Consider the following 10,384-nt stretch of genomic DNA (forward strand, 5'->3'; position numbering starts at 1 on the left):
GACAAACCGGAACCTTCACAGATCGCTGGTGAGATCGTACACTGGTTCTGCCACTTGCGAAAACACTTCGTTCCTCAAAAGGTTAAACATAGAATTACCATGGGACCCAGCGATTTCACTCCTAGGTATATAGTTAAAAGAAATGGAAGCATAGCCACACAAAAAAATTGGGACACGAGCATTCAGTGCAGCATCATTCACAGTAGTCAGGAAGTGGAAACAACCCAAAAGTCATCAGCCGATGACCGGATAATCAAAGTGGTGGCGTGTCTATATGATAGAATATTAGTCGGCCACAGAAAGGAACGAAGCCCAGGTACACGCTACAACGCGGCCGAGCCCGGGGAAGCGTGCTGTGTGAAGGAAGACGCACACAAGATGCTGCAGGCGCTACCACTCCAGATATCTGAAGTGCCCAGAATAGGCGGATCCAGAGAGACAGAAAGGAGACCAGCGGTTGCCAAGGGCTGGGGAGTAGGAGTGACTGATGACCGGTTAAGGGCCCTCTTTCTGTGGTGTGAGAAGGTCGAGAAGTTAAATCGTGCCAATGGGGGGCACAAAGGCATTAAATTATACACATTAAAAGCGAATTTTACATGTGAATTACTTCCCAGTGAAACTTTAAAAATTTAAGTGAGCTGATTTTATGGGTAAAAACATACAGTTCACTTGTCTCTGTGTCCCTTTGTAATTCTTTCCTTTACCTGATTTTTCTGATTCAAATGGCCATTCGGCTCGATATAGCCAAAACACAAAGAAACTAACATTTTTTTTCAAGTATTTCACCAGTGCGTACTAGTCTTCGGCAGGGATTTCTGGATATAGCGATTCATTGATCGTTAGTTACAGTTAAATGGTGACCCGACTGTAGAGATCTGAAGTAACATGTAAATGTTCAGACTATTTCAGTAAGGCTTTTTTTTTTTTTTTTTTTTTTTTTTAACTTGAGTGAGAGAATCCTAAGCAGGCTCCACACTCAGTGCAGAGCCGAGCACAGGGCTCAGTCCCACAACCCTGGGATCAGGACCTGAACCGAAATCAAGAGTCTGATGCTCAACCGACTGAGCCCCCCAGGCGCCCCAAGGCATTTTCATTGCTTAACATTTTGGTCCACAGTACTTCGTTCATGATGCTTTCCTTTATTACAGGAGGGAGTCAGAAAGAAGAAACCACTCGTTAGCTCGCCACGCAGACATTCTTGCCGCCGTCGAAACAAGGCTCTCACTGTTAAATATGACTTTCATGAAGTATGTGGATTCCAATCTCTGTTGCTTCATCCCAGGAAAGGTAAACTAGGATTGCTTACGTAGGACAGCTGGTCGCTCTGCTTAAGCTGAAATTACTAGAAAGCGATTGTTGAAGCGTCCGAGTTGTTCCTGCCTCTCTGGACTGAGTTTCTGTGAATGGATTTGTTTAGCGTCGGTACCGTAACTGATATAAATACGTCCCGTATGTGATCTTCATGTTCAAGGTTCACGTTAGGAAGCGAACAGCAGAAGCCCTGCTGTGCTCTCGAAGCTTGTTAGGAAGTTTATACTGCACCCCAGTTAATACACTGTTTCTGTAAATATGAAGGAAAAAAAGAGTTCATGCTGAAGAACACATCTGTGAGCTTTGTACTCCTTGTTAAGAACAGCAGCGAACAAGATAGGTGTCTTCCCCGCCTTCAACTGTTATAGTTTGGGGGGAGGGGGAGGGGGAGGGACAGGCTAGTGTGGTCGTGTTTGAGAAGTGTTTCCTGAAGACAACTCAGAAACTTCCAGGTTTGGTAAGAATAGATGGTCACTGGGTAGCGGCACACACAGGGCTGAGGAAGAGAGTTGTTTAACAGGTATAAGTCTCCTCTGGCATATTTACTGTCCCCAAGGTAGCTGAGACTCCAGCCCTCCATGTGCCACTCCTGCTGCTGCGGACAAGTACTGCGGCGTATGTAACTCCGGCATGGCCTCTCGCTGCTGGAGTGGAGAGTAAATTCAGGCGCGGTCTGTATCTGTCGTGTGTGGAAGGCGTGGAGAGTGAATGATAGTAGCAAAAGATGCCCTTACTGTGGTTGGAACCTAGTAAAATTAAAAAAAAAAAAATTTTTTTTCTGTCATTTCCATGGATCATGAACACTGGTAATATTTTCTATATACTTTCTTCAGTTTCAATTTTCTGTGAGTTTATGGGAGGGATTCCGTTTCTTACTTTATTTGAAATAGTCTTTTTTTTAATGTTTATTATTTATTTTGAGAGAGAGACTGAGTAAGTGGGGGGGGGAGCAGCAGAGAGAGAGAATCCCAGGCAGGTTCCACGCCACCTGCACAGAGCCTGACGTGGGGCTCAATCTCACGAACCATGAGATGACCTGAGCCAAACTCGAGAGTCGGATGCTTCACCGACTGAACCATCCAGGCACCCCTGGAATATTCTTCAGTATATCTCACTTCCCACGTGCTAGCTACAGATTCTTTTGTGGGGTACTTAACTGTAGAAGGTGACCAGTCGGAAACATCAGGTTCTGATTCTTACCCCAGATTTTGTCCAGATCTGCTTTATAGGCCTTAACACTGAAGTGTTCTGGGAAGTCCATTGAACTAGCATAGGTTGTCCCCTACAGTCTCCTGGGTTTTTTTTTGCATGTCTCAATGTTAAGAACATGGATATTTAAGAAACATCTTACAGTTTTCATAACCTCAAAACCGATTCAGCCAATCGTCACCAAGCAGAGTGGAGTAGTTTGTGCTAAGTGCACGTGGCCTGCAGAGCCGAAGCTGGTCGGTGTCTGGCCTTTACCGATGTCTCCGGTCTTGGTTCTGAGTGACCAGGATCACAGAATTGGAATGCTGGTCTTCGCTATCTGAATGAATAAGGTCAGATCCAGATGAGTCCTGCTGGTTTTTGCAAGTTTTTGTTGACTTTTCACTCCGTTTCTATAGCAGAACAGCAGCCGAGGCAGCCACGGCCGAGAAAGTGTGCGGTTTTCAGGTGCAGTAGGCCCTGGGCACCTTTCTGCGCCCCCCGCGGGAGAGCAGGTGCGAAGGAGCCCGGTGCCCGGCTTCCCCTGGGGTACAGCTGTCCGCCCGGCCCTGTCCCCAGCCGTTGCCCTCCTCTTACATTTGCGAACCACTTGGGATTCGCAGAGCGCTCGTCTGTGCACGGACTCATGTTCCGGTGGGAAGAGAACCACGGCCTGGCGAGCGTGCAGGGAGTGTGCAGGGTTTGACAAAAGCTACACTCGAGCCTTCTGATTTCCCGGTTGTGTTCTTTACCATTTTCTCCCATTTTTTCTTAGTAGTGCCCGTGCCCTCACAGAAACTCACCCTGACTACTACTCCTCCTGTAAACCTGACAGACAACCCCACCAGAAAACACAAACGAGTTTTGTTCTTATTATCGCGCTTAACTCATCTCGGGTTATTTTGTTTCTTAAAAGTGCCATCTTGGGGCGCCTGGGTGACTGTTGGTTCAGCGTCCGACTCTTGACTTCAGCTCAGGTCGTGATCTCACAGTTTGTGGGTTTGATCCCCCCTGCTTGGGATTCTCTCCCTCTCCGCCCTTTCCCCACTTGCACTTTCTCTCTCAAAAATTAAAAATTTTTAAAAAGTTCAGGAGTTTTCATACTTTATAAGGGAACTCATTTCTCTGGTTTGTATAGAACATATGCACTTCGTTAGAATTCAGGTCTATAGTAAGCAGTTCATTCGCAAATTACTCTTTCATGAGCTACTTAAGTGAATCTGGGTCATATCAACATTGCAGTTTAAATGAGAACACTTGATTTATATCAGAGTTTTGGGATTTTACACTAACGGCTGGAAAAAAAAGCTTTGTTAAAATTATTCTCGCGTGGGGCGCCTGGGTGGCGCAGTCGGTTAAGCGTCCGACTTCAGCCAGGTCACGATCTCGCGGTCCGTGAGTTCGAGCCCCGCGTCGGGCTCTGGGCTGATGGCTCAGAGCCTGGAGCCTGCTTCCGATTCTGTGTCTCCCTCTCTCTCTGCCCCTCCCCCGTTCATGCTCTGTCTCTCTCTGTCCCAAAAATAAATAAACGTTGAAAAAAAAAAAAAAATTATTCTCGCGAGAGCAGATTTACTCTTTACATCAAATGGTAGGTTCAGGATGGCAGACTGGATACATGTTTACCTCTGACCCGTCCCAAAGCTTGCTCAGATAGCGAAGGAGCTAATTTTAAAGAGGAAAAAAAGACCGAGACCCTCGAGAGCGAGGTCAGGAGAGCGGAGCACCAGAAGTCTGGGAGCTGGAAAGTACACGAACCAGTGGCAGCAGGCCTGGCAGAGCGGAGCGCTAGCTCCCCTAGCTGCGCGGTGGGGAGCCGGGAGGCAGCGCTGTCTGCACAGCCAGCCTCTGGAAAGCTCCAGGCATCGGCGACAGTGGGGCTGACACGGGAGGCTGGGTTGCAAGTCTGTATTTAGAAATGATTTAGGGGCTGCTGGGGGCCTCAGTTAAGTGTCTGACTCTTGATCTCGGCTCAGGTCACGAGCTCAAATTAAGCCCCAGTCGGTCTCTGAGCTGACAGACAGCATGGAACCAGCTTGGGATTCTCTCTCTCCCTCTCTGCCCCTCCCCCGCTCGCACACTCTTGCTCTCTCTTTCTAAAAAATATAAGATAAAAATAAAAATGATTTCAGCCTACAGGTCCCTTCTCCAACTCCTCACAGCTAGGTCATTGCCTTTCTACTGAGCGAAAAACCAGGTCTGACGGAAGGGGGTTGAGATGGCGTCTCTGGACGGGGACGATACTGGTAACGGCGTTAGGAGAAAATCTCTAAAGAGTTCAGAGCAGTTGGGAGTTTGCCACTGTCCTCCCTGGGGAGAGATCCGCAAAGTTTTCCTGTAAAAGGCCAGGCGGTACGTGTTTCTGGCTTTGCAGGCCACATGGTCTGTCACAGCTCCTCCTGTCTGGGGAACAGCCGTGTACGACACTCGGGGAGGACACGTGTGTGCTTGTGTTCCCGTGAGACCGCTGTGGGTCCACCAGGGCCGCAGCTGCCGACCCCAACCGCTCTGTTGGTCCTCCGTTCATCTTCTCCCAGAACTGAGAGCTTGCAGATACCGGGCTTACCCCCGCGTACGGTTTTCAAGCCTTCTGACCTGGAAGTCCCACTTCTTACAGTAAGTTCGTGGTCCGTGTTGGCAGTTCACACATGCTGAGGCACACAAGTGAGCAGAGGCCAGCTACCCGTTCTGGGACATGGAAGGAGAAAGACAGGGACAAGTCCCTGTTCTTAAGCATTACTAGGGGCCCCAGAAACACTTCTGCTGAAACATGCTGGTTCCCCAAAGTCAGTGGGGATGCTGGTTCCCCAAAGTCAGTGTAAGTGATGATGCGAGGTCATGAGTCTAGATTTCCCCCGAACAAAGTTCAAATCTATGTATTAGGTTTTGTTGGTTTGTTTTTAGTGTTTTGGCCGGAGAGGCGGTGGGGGACTGGTGGGGTAGCATTTTTTAATCTCTTCTCATTTTGGTAACTTCTTGTCTCGATGCAGTTTCACATTCACACAGAAATTGCAGGAATCACACACTGAGCTCCTGTGTGTCTCTTTTCCACATCCAGCAATTGTTTACTGTTTGTCCGTCCCGTTTGTTTCACTCTCTCTCTGAATCTGGCTTTTTTTTTTTTTTTTTTAATTTTTTTTTCAACGTTTTTATTTATTTTTGGGACAGAGAGAGACAGAGCATGAACGGGGGAGGGGCAGAGAGAGAGAGGGAGACACAGAATCGGAAACAGGCTCCAGGCTCCGAGCCATCAGCCCAGAGCCTGACGCGGGGCTCGAACTCGCAGACCGTGAGATCGTGACCTGGCTGAAGTCGGACGCTTAACCGACTGCGCCACCCAGGCGCCCCTAGAAAATAGTGGAGATACTGTGATCCTTTATTCTGAAATATTTCCATGTATTTCCTGAGAAAGCACATCTCTCTTACTGAGCAGCACAGTCATCAAAATCAGGAAATGTAACTTTGATAAGGTAACACTTCCCCGACAGCCCACATTCAGATTTCATCCCTGATCCAGCGATAACCCTCCCTGCTGCTTTTTCTCCATCCAGAACCCAGCCTGGGGTCACGCGTAAACTTTACCTCCTTAATGTCCCCCCTGGGACAGTAGTGTCCACCCCCCCCCCCATGGGAGTAGTCCCCTGTGCTGCTTCTGTGTTGTCTCGATCTTCACCTTTTTTAAGAACACGGGTCCCTTGTTCTGAGAAATAGCCTTTGAGTTTATCGAATGTTTCCAGAATGTTGTTTTTTTGTTTCTTTTATAATTGATTTTAACACGAAGATACTCTTAAAAATCAGTGTTATTTAGGAGCATTTCTTCCCTTTACTGTACGTGTCCCAAAATAAATATAAACAGTCCCTGAGCCTTTACATTGAAAAAAGAAGAGGGGCTGCCTGGTGGGCTCAGTCGGTTAAGGTCTGACTCTTGATTTTGGCTCAGGTCACGATCTCCCGGTTCGTGAGTTCAAGCCCTGTGTCAGGCTTTACGCTGTCAGTGCGGAGCCTATTTGGGATTCTGTCTCTCCCTCTCTCTCTGCCGCTCCCCTGCTCATGCTCTCTCAAAATAAATAAACTTTACAAAAGAAAGAAAGAAAAAAAGAAGAATCAGTCTGTTCTCACGTTGACTTTTGTGGCCACCCCACCCGCTGTCTTCGCTGACCAAGGGGTTCCTATGAGCTGTCTGTGTGCTCCGGTCTTAAATGGGAACAGAGAGTAAAGAATCACCAAACTGATACAAAACACAATAAAACAGGGAAAACACCTTTGAGAAAACCATACAAGAATATAAAACTTAAAAAAGAAATTGTGACTAATATTTTTTTTTAATGTTTATTTTTGAGAGAGAGGGACAGAGCACAAGTGAGGAACGGGCAGAGAGAGAGAGGGAGACACAGAATCCGAAGCAGGCTCCAGGCTCTGAGCTGCCACCACCGAGCCTATGCGGGGCTCAAACCCACGACCTGAGCCAAAGTCGATGCTTAACCGACTGAGCCCCCCCAGGTGCCTCTGAAACTGACTAGTATTCTAAGAGAAATTTTAAAAGGATACAAACACATGCCACGTACAAATCTTCAGAAAATTTTAAATGCACTTGAGATTTTAAACTATGAACAAAAATGTTTGATTAAAGGGGTAGAAGGGAAAAAGATCTCAAGTACAAAAAGATGGAAAGTGAGAAAAAATGACACAGGAGGTTCAGTTTTCTGATAGGAACTTTGCTGAACAGTGGATTAAACAAGATAGAAATTCTCCCTCACTCACAAGAGTCTGAAGACTTAAATCGTGTCCATAATATGTCATTTACTGCTGTGCCAGTGTAAACATGAACATGACTGGATTCTCCCCGAACCAGTATTACGCTATATGTTAACTAGAATTTAAATAAAAATTTGAAAACAAATGAAATGAAGTAAACATGAGCACGACACAGTGAGCTGCATGTTCTAAAAATATGGTGGTCCCTCACCATATCTGGTATGTATCCTACTTTTAAAATATTTTCATTGTTTTTATCATCTCACGCTCAGGTAGGACTCAGCATGTGGCACGTTTGAAAGCTGTAGAAACAGCCAGTAAGAGTTTAAGCGACCGGGGGCGCCTGGCTAGCTCGGTCAGTGGAGCACATGACTCTTAACTTCAGGATCGTGAATTTGAGCCCCACGTTGGGTGTAGCGATTACTAGAAAAAGAAAAAGAAGATTGAAGGAATGATCTGCTGAGAAGTAGAAAATCAAAAGTTACTAAAATAAGAGAGTTTAAGTGACCAACCTGTGGCCTGTGATCTCTCCAGGAGACCTCAAGACTCATTCCGCCATTACATTCTTGCTGCTAAAGTAATCAAACCCAATTAGAAAGTGAAATATTGTGAAAATTGGGTAAATACCGTGTTTTCTTAATAAGTGCCATTGCAGCCACTGGTAACCGAATGGGAGAAGCGTTGTGGGGCCGGCGTGCCATGGTCATTCCTCCTTCATCTTGTCCTTTGCATATAATTTTTGGAAAGAGAATGTTCTTAATTTTACTGAAAACATGAATTATCCCACTCGACTAAAATAATCTGTATGTAGTAAAAGTTAGAAATGTTACCTTTTTTAATGTATCTTTATTCACTTATTTTTTTAAATTTTTTAATATTTATTTTTGAGAGAGAACGAGTGGGGGAGGGGCAGGGAGAAAGAAAGAGAATCCGAAGCGGGCTCCACACTGTCAGCACAGAGCCTGATGTAGGGCTCGAACTCACTTGTGAGATCATGACCTGAGCCGAAGTCAGATGCTTAACCGACTGAGCCCCTCAGGCACCCCCAGAGTTTACTTTCCCTAAATGGAAGACTTGAGCAAATGGAAAGAGATAGCTCGTGTTCACAATATATTTAAAAGCCCACATACACTAAAGAGAATATGGTACGAATGAGTTGACAGGTGTGATTTATCAGTTCGTTCTAGGGATGAAAGCTGAGGGTGGAAATGCAGGTTCAGCTACGGTTCCAGGAAGAGAATTGGGAGCCAGGGTGGTCGGAACGGTTTCTCCTCCGTGTTTGCCAGGCCTGTGTTTCCCCCACTGGCAATTCCCCGTGAAGGGAGGAGTCTCTTGCTACCCTTTGGGATCGCGGGAAAGTGGGGTCTGGGGACACCTCATTCCGGTCCACAGCCGGTCTTACAGAAACAGAACCCAGAGGATGGAGCCCCTGCCGACAGCGAGAGGAAAGGACTATGGGAGGCACTGGGGCCGGGGTGGGGGGTGGTCTGGGGCCGGAGCGAAGCGGCTCGTGCCCCACCCATGTGTCGCCCGGTTTCACTGCGGTCTCCTTCAGAACAGGAGCTGTATTTTATTCATGCTCGCTCGGCCCCAGCGCCTGATACGGAGGATCTGTAGAAACGTGCGAATGAAACGCGGGGAGTGTTAGAGCAAGCCCAGCCCTCTGGTCTCTGTGGGGACCGGAGGAGGGGCCGGCCCTTCTCTCCTTACTCGGCCATTGCCTTTTAAAATTTTTTTTTTTTTTTTCAACGTTTATTTATTTTCGGGACAGAGAGAGACAGAGCACGAACAGGGGAGGGGCAGAGAGAGAGGGAGACACAGAATCGGAAACAGGCTCCAGGCTCTGAGCCGTCAGCCCAGAGCCCGACGCGGGGCTCAAACTCACGGACCGCGAGATCGTGACCTGGCTGAAGTCGGACGCTTAACCGACTGCGCCACCCAGGCGCCCCGGCCATTGCCTTTTAAAAGCAAACTTGAAAGTGCTTAGGAGAACTCTTTACTTTAGGTGATCGACGAGATTTATCGTGTGTTGAGATACGTCAATTCTACCAGAGCCCCGCAGCGAGCTCATGAAGTACTTCAAGAGTTAAGGGATATTTCCTCCATGGCAATGGAGTACTTCGATGAAAAGATCGTCCCAATTCTGAAGAGGAAATTACCAGGATCAGACGTCTCTGGAAGACTCATGGGCTCTCCTCCAGGTATCCTTGTTTATTATATGTTCGGTTTAAAGTAACACGCGGAGTTTTGTACCTCACTTTTTCCCCCCATTTAATCATACATCTTGACCTTTTCTGTATGTAAATGTGTATCTGTAACATGATCATTAACGATAGATTGATTAGAGACCGTAACTTGTATAACTGATCCACTACCGTTAAGCACATTTGTCTCTGGTTTTTCGGTATTTAAACTACACTTTGAAGAACAATCTCGTGGCTAAATCTTTGTACATATCCATAGCTACTGACTCACAATACATTTGTTAGAATTTCTGGGTGAAGAGCTATAGATATAGGGAGTTTTTTGTTTTTTTGTTTGTTTGTTTCTGACTAGTTAATATCCATTATGCTAAAACAGAATTCAACATGCGAGGAAAAAAACCCCAAATTCTTCATGGAATATTCAGGTAATTATTTCAGTCCCCAGGCTGTCTGGCTGCTACTTTAAAAGACAAGGTGCATAAAGGTATTTTAAACACTGTCACTTCTTCTGTGGTAGCTATTTTGCAAAAGTACATCATAGCCTAGAGATTTGTGCCTTTATCTACTGAAAGACCAAATTGTTCAGAATATCTTCAACCCTTGCAAATACTTTAAATCAAGAAAAAACTTTCAGTAAGACATTTTGTTTTGTTTGGATTGGTTAGCTCCCTGGAGTACTCAGTGGGGTAATCGAGTGGCTCTCTGTAATTTAATAATAAAGCCTACAGCATCTCAGCGTTAATACGTCAGTTATTTATCGAGTACCTGTTATGCGCACAGCACTGTACTGTGTCCTGTGGAGACTAAAAGGAAGTGTAATACGTGGTGTCTGCTCTCGAGGATCTTACTATGTCCCCAGGTAAGATATATGCAGACTCAAAATGAAATTATCGCCGGCAAGAGAGATATTTTAAAGAAGTGTCCATTTA

General features: G+C 46.2%; 1 protein-coding gene across 2 annotated transcripts in view; it reads left to right on the forward strand.

Moving 5' to 3' along the window:
- Nucleotides 1-10,384, forward strand: part of FBXO28 (F-box protein 28) — a 30,057-nt gene that overhangs the window by 13,723 nt on the left and 5,950 nt on the right. For both annotated transcript variants that reach the window (XM_030303202.1, XM_030303201.2), the window contains exons 3-4: nucleotides 1,149-1,287; nucleotides 9,257-9,452. In XM_030303202.1, coding sequence (XP_030159062.1) covers nucleotides 1,149-1,287; nucleotides 9,257-9,452 — 335 coding nt within the window. The remainder of the gene's footprint in view (nucleotides 1-1,148; nucleotides 1,288-9,256; nucleotides 9,453-10,384) is intronic.

This window comes from Lynx canadensis, chromosome F1, assembly GCF_007474595.2.
Source record: "Lynx canadensis isolate LIC74 chromosome F1, mLynCan4.pri.v2, whole genome shotgun sequence".
Taxonomy (NCBI): Eukaryota; Metazoa; Chordata; class Mammalia; order Carnivora; family Felidae; genus Lynx; species Lynx canadensis.